Here is a 16,096-nt window from a genome sequence, read left to right as displayed (position 1 = left end):
AGCCAGAGGATATAGGGAGAAATAGATAGAGAGAGAGAGATAAAGTGAGAAGATCAACACAGTACTGGGGACCAGAAGATGGGCTGGTCCCCCCCTTGTAATAGTATCTTTATTACTGAGGAGAAGTCTATACAAGCACTTGAACTTACCACATTCGTTCTAGAATAAAACTTGATGATTCCCGGAAGCCTCAGCTTTCGATTCCTAGGGCAAAACCCTATTCCAAGGAACTTCCGTTCCTTATTCCAATTCCTCGAGAATCAAGGTTCTCGCCTCTAGATCTCATCTTCCAGACTCAGGGCATGACATCCCTGCAACTCTCTTTTAGAACTCTATTTCCAGAGTCCTCGTCCCGCAGAACAACTCTGCTTTCCCGGACACGAAGTCCTTACTTGGGAATCCCAACTCTCGGATCGCAACTTGAGAGACTACCTCTCTCCGATCCGTGTATCTACTTCCCAAACTCGGGTACGAAACCCCTGGGCTGATCTGGCTCTAGTTCCTCAGAGCGCTTTTCTCCTGCAGAGGCTCATACCTTCCTCTACTCCTACTCCCTCACTAAGAGGAAGTACACCTGCAAACAAATTCTCAGAGTTCATAACATGAAAATCGTTATCTTCAAAGTCTCGACGCTCGAAACGCAACTCCGTTCTCGAAAAGCAATTCCCCAGAAGAGATCTCTCCATAGAAAATCTTCTCTTCCAATCCTACACACAAAAGAGGTGTGTTCTGCGGTTCCTTCTCATAAATCAGCCCCGTCTACGATGTTTAGGGGCTGAAATCAGAGAAAAACAGCAGCTTGTCGCGATGGAAACACGCTCCGTAGGCACTTCTTCGCGAGGGAACTCGCACACTGGGTCTGGGCTACATTTGGTACACTTGGGGCAGCCATGGGCATCACCTGCAACGTCTTCTTTACGGCTGAAATTTGCAGGAGCATCTCCTCCTTGCAAGGATTGGTCCTCCTCTCTGAGTAAGGGCATGTGATGCTTTTATAGCTCCTAGCCACGGGCACGGATAGCTGCTCGCATAGAGATCGCGGCCGGGTTTTTTTTTTTCTTAATTTTTTTTTTCGTTTTTTTTTTTTCCGTTGCTGTGCTTGAAAAAGAGAGAGAGAAAACACTGGCTGATCTGTTGCCTTATTTATCAGATGGCTGCCCACTTATTAAGTGGGCGGTCGGTCACCTTTAAAAATGGTCTGAATCTGTCCAAATACTCAATAAAACCTTATAAATAAAAAACAATGCGTTCACAGCACTTCCCAGGCGTCCCTGGATGCAATCAGATGCACAGTTGCAATGCAGACATAGACTTCCTCGCGAGAAAGCATTTGCTTTCCCGAAAGGCAATCCCGCTTTCTCAAAAAGCATCTGTTTTTCCTCAAAGTTTCCTCTGAACCCATCTTCATTCAAGTGCTTGCTTTTTCCTTGTGCACAATTCTAATACAATTCGGAATTTCCTCCCGACTATGGATATTCCCTTTCCGATGCACCCGTCACCCACCTTGTGACGCATCAGGAATACCCATCACCTAGTCCTTTCCTACCGAACTTACGGTACAATCTCCTTCACAATGCTCTATGTCACCCATCCTATGACGCATCAGAGATGTCCGTTCCCGGATGGTCGGATACTTCTTTCCGATCCCTGTCACCCGTCCGATGTGACGCATCAGAAGTACGCGTTCCTGGTGGCCTTACAGATATTCTTGTTCTCAGTGTTCCCGTCATTACTTTAAATGACGCATTAGGAATACTCTTTACTCGGATGTCTCCAGTGAGAAAAGCCCTCTCACTTAAAATTCCAATAATTCATTTAGAATTATTTTTTCTTGGTGTTCCAAGCAAGAAAACCCTCACTTATAAATCCAATAATTCATTTAGAATTATTTTTCTATAAGATAAAGCCAATTTAGAGAGAGAGAGAGAGAGAGAGAGAGAGAGAGAGAGAGAATTGGTTAAACTGAGGGCCGAGAGAGGAGAGTCTCTGCGTGTAGGGAAACCGTTGCAGCCTCTCCAAATCTGGTAGCGCTACCATTTATAAAGGCTTGCAAATACCAAAACCCTAAATCTGCAAAAATACACAACAGGCTGTAATTTACTGTTTTGGGCTCCGTTTTGCGTGCCGGTCGCATTCATAGCAAGTCCTCGAGCTCCCGCACCTGTAGGGCTACTTGCCCTTTGAATGGGACAAGATTTCTGACGTGAAACCTCTCCGAATTCACCTGTACCTGCGGGGGATTAGCCGCTAGCTAATCCAGTACCTGTGCAAGAGGCTCTTGCCTCGGCAATCGCGCATGAACCCACACAACTGTACATTGGTCAATTGAAAAGCCCACTAGTGGGGCATAACATACTGCCATAGAGGAGAGAGAGGGCAGTGCGTAGCGTGCAGGGCATCACTCCTGGCACTGCACTGTACATAAGAGGGAAAGGAAGCGCTCCATAGCTCTTAACCTGTGACAGAACTTGCAAAATGAGCCTCCCAGCTATAAATTCAGCTCCACTTCTTCCTTGAGAAGGCAATGCACTGAAATGTGCCACTTGGCGCATTTACAAGCATTTTCCCGTTTTGGGGTTGTCGCCTAAAAATCTCCGGACCGGTTGCCCGGTTGACTTCACTGTAGAGTAATAAAATGTTCCCCTTGTGATTCCGGAGGTAATGACGTGAACACTTTTTCAGGTCCCAAAATAGCCGTTCCCTAAATTTTAGGAGATGCTGCCATTGTATCTTTCTAGGTCATCCGACCCGCTTTGTACACTGCAGCCACATCAAAAACTGAAATGTAGCCTATGTAGCAAAGGATTCCAATTTGGCTAGTCAATGACCCCACTTTGGCTAACCATAGTCCTTGTCGAACCTTAGTGCTCTCTTGCCCTCAGGCCTGGACTCCCTCTGGACAATTCCACACTAGCTATGCAATGCAGGGCAGTTAGATTTCGTGAGGGGTGTTTCCAAAAAGTGAAAGTAAATAAATAATAAGAAAGAAATCAACAAAAAAAAAAGATAGTAGTCACACGCTGGTGACATCCCCCTCTTGAAATCTCAAACGTCCTCGTTTGCATCTATGTCGTACATGGTCACAGTCAACATTGATGTATTGAACACCTGTCGACACATGTACGACACATACATGCTCATTGTCAACCCCGGTGTATTCAACACCTCGTCGACACATGTATTACCTGCGTGTGAACCCTGTCCCAATGACATAGTGGTAGCTTCGCAGTCTGCCATTGCTTTGAGGCACTAACTTTCCAATGACAAAATGATAGCCACACATTTTGCCACTGTCTTATAGTACACGTTGGGCCCAGTAACACTTTGGAGCATACCCAAACCGACAATTTAAGAATGCAGTCACACATGTACCCTTTAATAGAAGCAATTACTGTATCCTTGACAAACTGACAAGAAATACTCACTTCTATAGCACTAACCAAACTTTTGGACATTCCATAAGAGCAATTGCCAAACTGACAATCTGTACAGCTCTAACATTCATGTAACAGGTATTTCATTTGAGCTCACTCTAAATACCATGTACATCATTTGTTTCAAAAGCTATGGTCACATTGACAATCCATGTAGCTTTGAAACTCAAGGGGTCAAGGTAGGTTGCAAATCGAAGGCTTCAAGGTAAAGTGATAACACAATTGGTGACTCTGCAAGTTCACCTTCTTCCATCCACTTAGCATCCATTGGTGGATAGTTTCTGAACTTTACCAAGTAACGCCTAGCAACCTTGCCTTTCACTTTTCTTTCTTTATGTGCCAAAATCTTTTCCGGGACCAAGATCTCGTCAAGTTCCTCGACTTCCGGCTGATCTTCAGTTGGCATATCCTCTGGCACATCACCCACATAGGGTCTGAGAAGACTCACATGAAACGCATTGTGAATCTTCCGACTGTCAGGCAATTTCAGCCTATATGCAATATCACTGATTATGTCGCACACTTGAAAAGGCCCATAGTAACGCATGCTGAGCTTTGGAAATAGTCTTTCCTTGCCCTTCATCTTCTTTAACCTTGCCTTTTCAAAGTTTAGAAGCACCCAATCACCAAGTGAAAATACCACTTCACGATGGTGACGATCAGCTGGTTTCTTTTGCTTTGCCTGAGTCTTTTCCAAGGCCACTTTGACCTTCTTGTACATTTCAACCATGTCCTGAACATACTTATCTGCTTCAAATATCTTGTCCTTTGCATGCAGTATGGGAGGAACTTTCTTGCCACCTTCAACTATCTCGAAAGGTGCCTTGCCAGTTGATGAATGCACTGTATTATTGTATGCATACTCCACTAATGGCAAATATTGCTCCCACTTTCTTTTATGCTCTGACACATAGCACTTCAGTAGATCTAGGACAGTAGAATTTGCCTCTTCTGACTGCCCATGTGTTTGAGGATGAAATGACGAAGAGAATTTGAGCGTGGTGCCCATATTCTCAAACAAGCCTCTCCAGAACAAACTTGTCATGCGTGGATCACGGTCGCTAACAATCAACTGTGGCATGCCATCTGATCTGGCTTTATCTTCTTCCTGACAGGAATAAAATGAGCTTGTTTGCTGAATCTGCAAATAATGGTCCAAATACCATCGTTTCCTGTCTGCGTTCTCGGAAGATCAAAGATAAAATCCATAGCAATACTTTCCCATGGTTTATCTAGAATAGGTAGTGGTTGCAATAACCATGGTGCCTTTTGCCTGTCAAATTTGACCTTCTGGCAAATTAGGCATTCTCGCACAAAGGCATCCACATCTCTTCTGAATGTAGGCCAATAGAAAAATGTCTCAACCGCTTTAACTGTAGCATCGATACCACGATGCCTTGCATACGGTGGGACATGACTCTCTTCCATAACTTTGCGTCGCAATGGCTTTGTGACACACAATCTGCCATGCATCATCATGAACCCGTCTTTAAGAAGATAGTGTTCATGACGTTGTCCATCCATTAGCTGCTCGAAGACCCTTGCAAAATCTTCATCATTTGCATACTACTCCCTCATATCATCAAGTTCATGATGATAAGGAATTGACACAGGTTGAAATTTGTGGCTTCCTTGACAAGGCATCAACCACAACGTTCTTCTTGCCTTTCACATGCACAATCTGAAAATGGAACATGGACAAGATATTTGCCCATCGCATATGCTTCTTAGATAACTTTGTCTGTGTCAAGAAGTATCGCAAGGTCTGATGGTCCGTTTGGACAACGAAATCTGCACATAGCAGGTAGTGTTTCCAACTTAAGAGCGCATGAATCACAGCCAGAAACTCTTTCTCATAGACCTGCATGGTCATCTCTGGCCCTTGCAAAATTCTGCTCTCATAGGCTACTACCCTGCCATCTTGCATTAGCACTGCACCAATGCTACCACCACAGGCGTCACACTGGACCACAAATGACTTCCTAAGATCTGGCAACACAATGACTGGATCTGAAGTCATCTTTTCCTTTAAGAGATTAAAAGCTGAAATCTCTTTCTGTGTCCATCTAAAGGTGACTGCCTTCTTTTGAAGAGCATGTAAAGGTGAAGCAATCTCAGCGAAATTTCGGATAAACCTTCTGTAATAGGAGCATAGTCCCAAAAAGCTTCGGACATCATGCACCGTCTTCAAATCTCGCCATGACTTGATCGCTTCAACTTTTGCAGGATCCATTCTGACACCATCCTTTGAGACAATGTGTCCCAGGAAGTGAATCTCTTCCAGAAGAAACTCACTTTTCTTTGCATTGATGAGCAACCTATGACTGCGTAGCTCTTTGAACACAATGGCCAAGTGATCCCTATGCTCCTCTTCATTCTTTGAGTAGACTATCATGTCATCAAAGAATGTACCAACAAACTGCTGGTGTGGACGGAAAATTCTGTCCATCATCCGATTGAACGTAGCAGGAGCATTTGTGAGACCAAAGGGCATCACTAAAAATTCGTAAAGGCCAAACGTTGTTCTAAAAGCAGTCTTGTGCACATCCTCTGATCTAATGCGGATCTGATGCTACCCACTCTTTAGATCTATCCTGCTAAACATAGCTGCTGCTTCTAATTTGTCCAGAATGTCATCAATTCTAGGTATAGGTAACCTATTCTTGATGGTATTCTTGTTCAGTGCACGGTAGTCGATGCACATAGGCCATGAGCCATCCTTTTTGTGCACCAACAACACTGGAGAACAGAATGGAGGTGAACTGGGCTGAATCAGCCCCTTTTCTAACAGCTCTGTACTTGGCCCATTATCTCTTTCTGCTGAGCCGCACTAACCCTGTACGGAGGCTTATTTGGTGGGCTACAGCCTGGCACCAAATCTATCGCATGGTCCTCGGGTCTCTCTGGCGGTAATTGAGACGGTAATGAATCGGAAAAACAGTCACTATACTGTTGTAAAAACATTTACCTCTCTTTATCTAGCACAAATAAATTTGATTCATCACAATCTGACACTTCACGTGCAAAAACCAAGTACGCAGAAAGATGCTTTTTCATTACAGAAGTAATAGCAAAAGCTGATACAGTGGGAATAGACTCCCCTGTAAGCTTTACATCCAGAATGTGAGTCTTTCCCCTGCTCTGTATAGTGATTTTTTTGTTGTAGGCATCCATGATTCCCTTTACACGAAATAACCAAGGAATACCTAACAACACATCACATCCATCCAGTGGCATGATGTAAAATTCTTCAGCATCTACATAGGACTGGATATGTAGGCGCAACTTTCCAATGATGGGTGTCACAGCCTCTGTATGGCCAGGACATGCCAAACCTGCCTCTGCTGTATACCCCAGCTCTTCAGGTCTGATTCCCAACTTTGAAGCCAATTGTGGGGATGAGCTGCGTCAAAGTAGTGACTTTGGTCTTCGTGCAGTACTTTCTCAATCCTTTGGGTAGGCCACAACAGTATTTTTCAGTCTGTCTTATCAATGGCACAAATCTATAGGAAGTTACTGGAAGTAGAGCTTTCCAAAACTTCCGATTGTAGGCATCGAGATTCTTGCAAGTGGCAGCATTAAGCTGGTGCCATTCTGTCATGACATTTGCTTCAAAGTCATCAGATAACCATGCTGCTGCAAAAATCTGCTTGAAGTAAATCCATGTGGACGGAGCTTGCCCTTGCAGCAATAAAGTTGTCCACCATTGTCCCGCATTCCCTGTCAAGAAAGTAGCTGCCTTGCGGACCTTTGAAGCCTCTGTAAAGTTTCCCCTTGGATAGGCCTTGTCAAATTGTTGGAGAAATGAGAGAGCCTTCTTTTTGTCATCAAACCCTGTAAAGGTCGTGAAAGTCGCACCTTTGCCACCTTCTTTGTACGGAGTTGGCCTCTCCAACGACGTGAAGTTGTCATATGGAAGTGACTGAAACATGGGAACATTGTTAGGGCTCATTTGTGTTCCTTGACCGCAATTAAGTTGACCTGGAAATGCCATATTTGGCTGCTGATTTGTAATTCCAGCGATACCAAAATTTGCCGGTGGCATCCCAAATTGGCCCTGAGTGCTTTGAAACCCTGGTAGCATGCCCGTGACACTATACATGGGGTTAGGCATCATCGTTTGAGCACCCCCGAACACTGTTCTTGGCGTATAAAACTGATTTCCAGGTACATTACCAGCCATGCTCTGGAATATCGATCCACCTCCAAAATAGCCAGGGTGTACTGAAGGTGGTGGGAAGACTTGTTGCATAGCCTGTAGGTTTTTTCCCTGCCCATTAGAACCAGCTATAGGCTGCTTAAAAGTGGTTGGCTGAACTGGTACAGCTTGAAAGACTGGCATCTCAGCCACGTGTTCTTGCACCTTAGGCACAGGTTGTGGAGACTGCATGTTCTCCGTCAAGTGTACAAGTGTTTCCATTGACTGTGCAGTATGAATCACCTGTGCTCGAGCCTTAACAGGCTTTTGAATATGATCCAGTGACCCAACTTGCTGAGACGAAAGAGGAGGTTGCAGAAAGGCCAAAAACCTCGGGTTCTGCATTACTTGTGTGAACATAGCCACAGCAGTAGCCAACTGGGTCCTGAATATATCATCATCCGTCTGTGGTGGTCTTGAAGACTCACCCACTTCATGTGTCTGTTGACCCTGCGAAGAGGAAACCTCTTGAGTCACGTCATTTGGTCTGTCAGCCATAATTGCAATTTCCTGTGTCTGGTCGATGATCGCCTGTGTCTTCAAGCCCAAACTGACCAAGGCTCAATTCTATGGGAAAAAGTGATTTAATCCCGTCGATGGAACCATGGAACCGGCCTGAACTTCCAAAAAGGGCGGTAGACTTTAGACTTAAACCTTATTTTCTTTCACCCATTTAATTTGTCGCCCACTTTACCTGTACTTTCAAGACACAACAAAGGGGAGAAGGATACAGGTTGCTAGATTGCACCTGTATGAGTAGACCGACACCAGATTGGCCCCTAACTTGGGCGCCCCTTTCGGTATTTCTTTTTTGTTTAAAAGAGGGAATAAACGCAGTGGTTCCCTACAAGCTGCCCCGCACAAACTTGGCTGAATTTCAACTGTTCCGGCCCGATTTCGGCAGCATAACTGTACTAGGATCCTTCACAGTCAGTATTCCCATGCATTGAATGACTTTCCCGACGCATACGGACACTTTGCAAAACTTGGCGAGAATCTGCAGCACACTGAATTCTCTGTTTTCAGCCCCGAAAATGTGCCAGGTCATCTGTACAGTGGTCCCCTCGCGTCCCCGAACCTCCTGGGGGTATTAGGGACCGTTTAGGGCCAAAACCCTAAACCTGCAAAAATACACAGCAGGCTGTAATTTACTGTTTTGGGCTCCGTTTCGCGTGCCGGTCGCATCCGTAGCAAGTCCTCGAGCTCCCGCACCTGTAGGGCTACTTGCCCTTTGAATCGGACGAGATTTCTGGTGTGAAACCTGTCTGAATTCACCTGTACCTACAGGGGATTAGCCGCTAGCTAATCCAGTACATGTGCAAGAGGGTCTTGCCTCGGCAATCGTGCATGAATCCACACAACTGTACATTGGTCAATGGAAAAGCCCACTAGTGGGGCATAACATACTGCCATAGAGGAGAGAGAGGGCAGTGCGTAGCGTGTAGGGCATCACTCCTGGCACCGCACTGTACATAAGAGGGAAAGGAAGTTCTCGATAGCTCTTAACCTGTGAGCAAACTTGTAAAATGAGCCTCCCAGCTATAAATTCAGCGCCACTTCTTCCTTGAGGAGGCAAGTGCACAGAAATGTGCCACTTGGCGCATTTACAAGCATTTTCCCGTTCGGGGTTGCCGCCTAAAAATCTCTCGACCGGTTGCCCGGTTGACTTCACTGTAGAGTAATAAAATGGTCCCCTTGTCATTCCGGAGGTAACGACGCGAACACATTTTCAGGTCCCAAAATAGCAGTTCCCTAAATTTTAGGAGATGTTGCCATTGTATCTTTCTAGTTCATCCGACCCTCTTGATGCACTGCAGCCACATCAAAAACTGAAATGTAGCCTATGTAGCAAAGGATTCCACTTTTGCTAGTCAATGACCCCACTTTGGCTAACCATAGTCCTTGTCCAACTCTAGTGCTCTCTTGCCCTCAGGCCTGGACTTTTATATTCTTACGAACAAAATAGTTCAAATTTATTCCAGCAGCGTGTAAATGCTACTTGACCTGCTCATGGAGAAACATATACCGCAACGAAAAGTTTCTACTGTAATGGTAAAAGCACATAGCGTACTCAATGATCAACGACCATCGGAAAACCTCTGCTCCGTAGAGAAGCTCAAATTCCTTGTACCAAACACATCTCAAATAGAGATTCTCGTGTCGGAATATTCTTGCGCCCAAAAAGGTGCTCAAGAGAGTATAACAAACTCCCGTCCAGTTCCTTGGCATAGGTCTGCATCTTCGTGTGTTATCCATGTACTCAAAAGTGTACATAATTCTTAAGCTGTGTTAAAGTTTCGGTGAACCTAGGAAATTACCTTCCCTTCGTGAGATCCTTAGAGCGGATACGCTCAACTTGATGATCACTTGGCTCGATCTTAGATCAAAACCCGCTCATCAAATAATCTAGGATTTTAATCCTTGGATTCCTTAAGCACAGGCCGTAGTCGTCGCTTGTTCCTTCCCTCCTAAAGAGAGTGTTCATTGACTTGTGCAAAAAGCACTACTATATCTTCCCTTAGCGTGTAGGAGGTGTGGGCTTAAAGAGTACTCAAGCTTCATGAAAGCTTTTCTTTGCTTGAAAGCTCAGAATGGTTCCTTCATAATTTCCTACCCGCAATAGCAGGTAATCTGTTCGAGAATTACCGGATACTAGATCAATAGTTGATCTTCCGGGTAGTTAAGCAAACCAATTCATCTCAGAAAACAATGTTTCAGTTTGATCTTGCTCTCATAAACACTTGAGAGTGGTAGTCCGGGTTAAACATAACCATATCTTGTGCAAAAGAGCAAACAAGGACAATGCACTTTATGATTTCCTCAAAGATGTAACTTTGATTGAAAACCTGCCCTCTCACTTAAAGTTCGAGGGTCTGCTATTCAAGAACTCAGGAGTTAGATTGAATTCCCTTACTCCAAACTTTCTATGCTCAATGATTCCCGTCCCACTACGGGGATTGGATTCTATGTACACTAAGGTGTACACTCTCAGCTTTTATTGCTGACTCTACCATCTGCTGCAAAGTATTTTGCAGATGCGTCTACAAAATTCGGGGAAAAGTCCTTTGTTGAGTTTCTTCATCTTTCCTTCCTCAGAGAGGATCGAGAGTGGAGCTACCTTGGCAAGGGTGAACCACTACTCGCTTTGACTCACTCGTGTTCGTATTGGGCAAACCCATCCCAATCTTCTTGGATGCCTTTCTCAAAGTGTAGAGGAAAAAAAATTTGTCGAAAAATTCAGCCTTGAATTGAATCCAAGTCTTGTTGTAAGTTCCTTGTAGAGCTTTGGTATACCACCAAGTACTTGCAATCCCCTTGAGGTGTTTAATCACATGCCTCATCTTCGACGCTTTTTCAGAAATTGCCATTTGCAAAGGCAACTTTAAACTTGCCGAATCAAAGTGGTAGCTTTCGGGGCATCTTCCCTTCCGTCAAAAGTATCAAACTTGACTGGAAGTGTTTCTAGGTCTAGAGACCTTCTTCATATCCTTCCCGGAATGACGGGATTTCATGGCTATAGTTCTGGATTGACGTTCATGGATATTTTCTGGATTCTGAAGAATCTCGAGCATTCCGCTCCTTGGATTCTCTAGGTTCTTGAGCATCATGCTCTTGTCGCCTTCTCAGAGAATTCCAAGCCTTGTGTCGACTTCTTGCAGAGAGAAAAAAAATTTCCAACTCTACGAGCTTTTCCTTGCAGGACTTAGGGTTCCGTATGCTTACTTCTCTCTTGGCTTGTCATGGCTTCTTCCCGTATCTTCCTAGAGTCGTCCTCCTTTACAGAGAAAGAGAGGAGACCATGCTCCGATACCGCTGTCACAAACGAGAGCGCATAGCAATATAAAATATACTCGGATAAATAAAATTTATCACTTAATATTGAAGCCAGAGGATATAGAGAGAAATAGATAGATAGAGAGAGAGAGATAAAGTGAGAAGATCGACACAGTACTGGGGACCAGAAGATGGGTTGGTCCCCCCCCCCCGTAATAGTATCTTTATTACTGAGGAGAAGTCTATACAAGCACTTGAACCGAACGTATTACCATGGTCGTTCTAGAATAAGACTTGATGGTTCCCGGAAGCCTCAGCTTCCGATTCCTAGGGCAAAACCCTATTCCAAGGAACTTCCGTTCCTTATTCCAATTCCTCGAAAATCAAGGTTCTCGCCTCTGGATCTCACCTTCTAGACTCAGGGCATGACATCCCTACATCTCTCTTTTAGAACTCTATTTCCAGAGTTCTCTTCCCGTAGAACAACTTTGTTTTCCCGGACACGAAGTCCTTACTTGGGAATCCCAACTTCCGGATCGCAACTTAAGAGACTACCTCTCTCCGATCCGTGTATCTACTTCCCAAACTCGGGTACGAAACCCCTGGGCTGATTTGGCTCTAGTTCCTTAGAGCGCTTTTCTCCTGCAGAGGCTCATACCTTGATCTGCTCCGACTCCCTCACTAAGAGGAAGTACACCTGCAAACAAATACTCAGAGTTCATAACATGAAAATCGTTACCTTCAAAGTCTCGACGCTCGAAACGCAACTCTGTTCTCGAAAAGCAATTCCCCGGAAGAGATCTCTCCATAGAAAATCCTCTCTTCCAATCCTACACACAAAAGAGGTGTGTTCTGCGGTTCCTTCTCATAAATCAGCCCCGTCTACGACGTTTAGGGGCTGAAATCAGAGAAAAACAGCAGCTTGTCGCGATGGAAACACACTCCATAGGCACTTCTTCGCGAGGGAACTCGCGCACTGGGTCTTGGCGACATCTGGTACACTTGGGGCAGCCCTGGGCATCACCTGCAACGTCTTCTTTACGGTTGAAATTTGCAGCAGCATCTCCTCCTTGCAAAGATTGGTCATCCTCTCTGAGTAAGGGCATGTGATGCTTTTATAGCTCCTAGCCACGGGCACGAATAGCTGCTCGCATAGAGATCGCGGCCGGTTTTTTTTTTTTATATAATTTTTTTTTCCACTGCTCTGCCTTATTTATCAGATGGCTGCCCACTTATTAAGTGGGCGGTCGGTCACCTTAAAAAATGGTCTGAATTTGTCCAAAAACTCAATAAAACCTTATAAGTTAAAAACAATGCTTTCACAGCACTTCCCAGGCGTCCCTGGATGCAATCACATGCATAGTTGCAATGCAGACATAGACTTCCTCGCGAGAAAGCATCTGCTTTCCCGAAAGGCAATCCCGCTTTCTCAAAAAGCATCTGTTTTTCCTCAAAGTTTCCTCTGAACCCATCTTCATTCAAGTGCTTGCTTTTTCCTTGTGCACAATTCTTACACAGTTCGGAATTTCCTCCCGACTATGGATATTCCCTTTCCGATGCACCCGTCACCCACCTTGTGACGCATCAGGAATACCCATCACCTAGTCCTTTCCTACCGAACTTACGGTACAATCTCCTTCACAATGCTCTATGTTACCCAGCCTATGACGCATCAGAGATGTCCGTTCCCGGATGGTCGGATACTTCTTTCCGATGCTCCCTGTCACCCATCCGATGCGACGCATCAGAAGTACCCGTTCCTGTTGGCCTTACAGATATGCCCGTTCTGAGTGTTCCCGTCATTACTTTAAATGACGCACTAGGAATACTCTGTACTCGGATGTCTCCAGTGAGAAAAGCCCTCTCACTTAAAATTCCAATAATTTATTTAGAATTATTTTTCCTTGGTGTTCCAAGCGAGAAAACCCTCTCACTTATAAATCCAATAATTCATTTAGAATTATTTTTCTATAAGATGAAGCCAATTTAGCGAGAGAGAGAGAGAGAGAGAGAGAGAGAGAGAGAGAGAGAGAGAGAGAGAGAGAGAGAGAGAGAGAATTGGTTGAATTGAGAGCCGAGAGAGGAGAGTCTCTACATGTAGGGAAACTGTTGCAGCGTCTCCAAATCTAGTAGCGCTACCATTTATAAAGGCTTGCGCATGGTGTTTCCTTGCTAGATGGCGCCAAAGAGAGAGAATTTGCTCGTAAAACTGCCAATGCTGGCTTTTTCTAAATCTCACGCCAGGAGTTCTTTTCTTTTAATGCGGAGTTCTTTTCTTTTAATGCTCTGGCCACGTTCAAACTGGCCCAGCCACTTATTTTTAAAGGTTTTGAACCTTTCGCTTAAAAACGGGCATTAAAACCCAGTTTTTTGGCCAATCTGGAGGTTCAATAACTTGGCCGATTTTGTGACTCTGCCGACTTAGTCTGCTAGCTCCCATCGGATCGTATTTCCATTGTTTCCGGCCGGCCACTCCAAAACTATTAAATTATAGGTTTTTTGAGCCAATTGGGGACACCATCTTATTCATGTGCTTGTTCTGAACTATTCTGCACGGCGTCCGTCTACTGTTCTTTTTAGCATACTATGCGGACACGATAAATTTCCATTGCACTGGAAAATTCACTCGTTCATAATTGGTATCAGTAAATTCATAAATTCATTCTGTGTGCACAAAAATCATTTTCATTTATTTGTAGCCATAGCTAAAAATATTACACACACACACACACACACACACACACACACACACACACACACACAGAGAGAGAGAGAGAGAGAGAGAGAGAGAGAGAGAGAGAGAGAGAGAGAGAGAGAGAGAGAGAGAGAGAGAGAGTTGTGTCTTGGGCAGTGGTGCTTGTGTAACCGGGCTGAACAACAATGCTTACCAGATATCACGAGGAACTGTAAGTTTTTTGTATTATTAGCAAAAAGCTTGTATTTTTTCCTGCTGTAGTGTCCAATGGAAATTAATATTTTGCACGCCATGTTTTGTTGATGTTGAATTGAACTCATTTTAATATTAAGAAAGAAGATAGTGCAATTGGTCTATGACATGGTCATGACCATACTTTCTTTCCAAGTTGTCCAGGATATCCTGGGCATCCCATTTTGAATGCTTACATACCAAAGGTGTGATGCAGGAATTGAATAAAGCTTGGGGTCTTGATCAAACTTGCAGTTTCATAAAAGTGAGTATGATTACGGGGATGATGCGGCAAAGAGTACTTGTACGAGTAAATCTTACAGGTGTTTTGGTTCAAATATCGCAGGCTGATTTCATGCAAATGCCCGTTCCTGATGATAGTTACGATGCAGTTTATACCATTGAGGCGTCGTGTCATGCCCCTGATCCGGTTGGTGTCAAAGACTTGGTCTCAAGTCGTGTCTCCAATTTAGTATTACATTTTCTTATGGAACTGCCTGTGGGGTTTCTATGAAAGGTGGCTTGTTACAAGGAGATTAAGCGGGTGCTAAAACCTGGTCAGCTGTTTGCGGGATATGAGTGGTGTATGACTGACGCCTATGATCCAAAAAATGCCGAGCACCAACAGATCAAGGTCTCTTATAAAACTATCCTCCAACAAGTTGAAGAGTGTATAGTTTCTGCGTACCATTATTTAGAAGAAATTTCTGATTTCAAAAGGCTTTATTTCTCATTTTGTTGTTTGCTTCCTAGGACGTTTTTTGCCCTAGCCTTTTTACAGTCAAATTATTTTGGGCAGTGCTCAATGAGCTTGCTACTTCATTTGTTTAATGACTGTTTATCCCTCTCCTGAACTGCATAGGTTGTGCTTGGTTTGTAATGTTTCTTTTACAGTATTCCACGGCATTCTGATTGCATTTGGATTTCAGGCAGAGATAGAGCTTGGCAATGGATTGCCAGATATTCGCACGACAAATCAATGTCTTGAGGCTTTGAAAGCTGCAGGCTTTGAGGTGTGCACTGTTTTTGTTAAAGATAGTTGTTGTTTAATTGATATCTTAATCAGATTCTGTCCACTCAAATACGATATACAAGTAAGTACGATATACAAGTAAGTACGATATACAAGTAGGTTCTCAATTTTTTTGTTCATGCTAAACAAGCCTATTCATCTCATCGAAGTAAGCATTAGCCTTTTCTGCATAAATACCTGTTTTCTAGGACACAGAACAATTAGCTTAGGCCAATGATAAGGTTTGGCATCCATCCACCCTTAAGGCAATCAATCCTTCCTATGATGTGGTCAATTAATGGGTCTCTAGGGCTTCTTAGAAGTCTCTAGATTTTGCTAGAGGTTTCTAAGAAGTCCTTTGGGAGATGCCATTGGAATATTTTGTGAGCATTGCATATTCTTTTTGGATCATGCACAAAAACATGATTTTGTAGGTTTTGGTTGAGGGATGATCAAATGGAGGCCAAATCAAGGGTTTGAACTTTGAGGGCAAATAAAAATCTCAAGAAGAGTAAAATGCACACAATTAATTATTGAAGCAAACAAAGCTATGGTGGAAGAGTACTTATAAATGCAAATCTTGAATAAATTGACCTAAATGGGTGCACCTAAAGTTCTTTTAATCTAGACCTTAATCACCCAAGGAAATTAGTGGCACAGGGGACTTTAACCCATGTAAATAATCACACTTAAGGACTATACTAGAGATTATGAGAATCAAAACTAACTTTAGTACTAATTAGCTAGAGATT

The 16,096-nt window shown here is 43.8% G+C and overlaps 1 protein-coding gene across 1 annotated transcript in view; it reads left to right on the top strand.

Moving 5' to 3' along the window:
* The window catches only part of SMT1 (sterol methyltransferase 1), a 117,074-nt gene that overhangs the window by 76,243 nt on the left and 24,735 nt on the right, over nt 1-16,096 (top strand). Inside the window, exons 6-10 of the mRNA XM_086515054.1 lie at nt 14,258-14,312; nt 14,550-14,597; nt 14,679-14,762; nt 14,850-14,966; nt 15,262-15,345. Coding sequence (XP_086371180.1) covers nt 14,258-14,312; nt 14,550-14,597; nt 14,679-14,762; nt 14,850-14,966; nt 15,262-15,345 — 388 coding nt within the window. The remainder of the gene's footprint in view (nt 1-14,257; nt 14,313-14,549; nt 14,598-14,678; nt 14,763-14,849; nt 14,967-15,261; nt 15,346-16,096) is intronic.

This window comes from Adiantum capillus-veneris, chromosome 6 (assembly GCF_014529385.1).
Source record: "Adiantum capillus-veneris isolate H3 chromosome 6, ASM1452938v2, whole genome shotgun sequence".
Lineage (NCBI taxonomy): Eukaryota > Viridiplantae > Streptophyta > Polypodiopsida > Polypodiales > Pteridaceae > Adiantum > Adiantum capillus-veneris.
The sequence above is the reverse complement of the archived record's forward strand: the minus strand, read 5'-3'. Positions and strand labels throughout refer to the sequence as shown.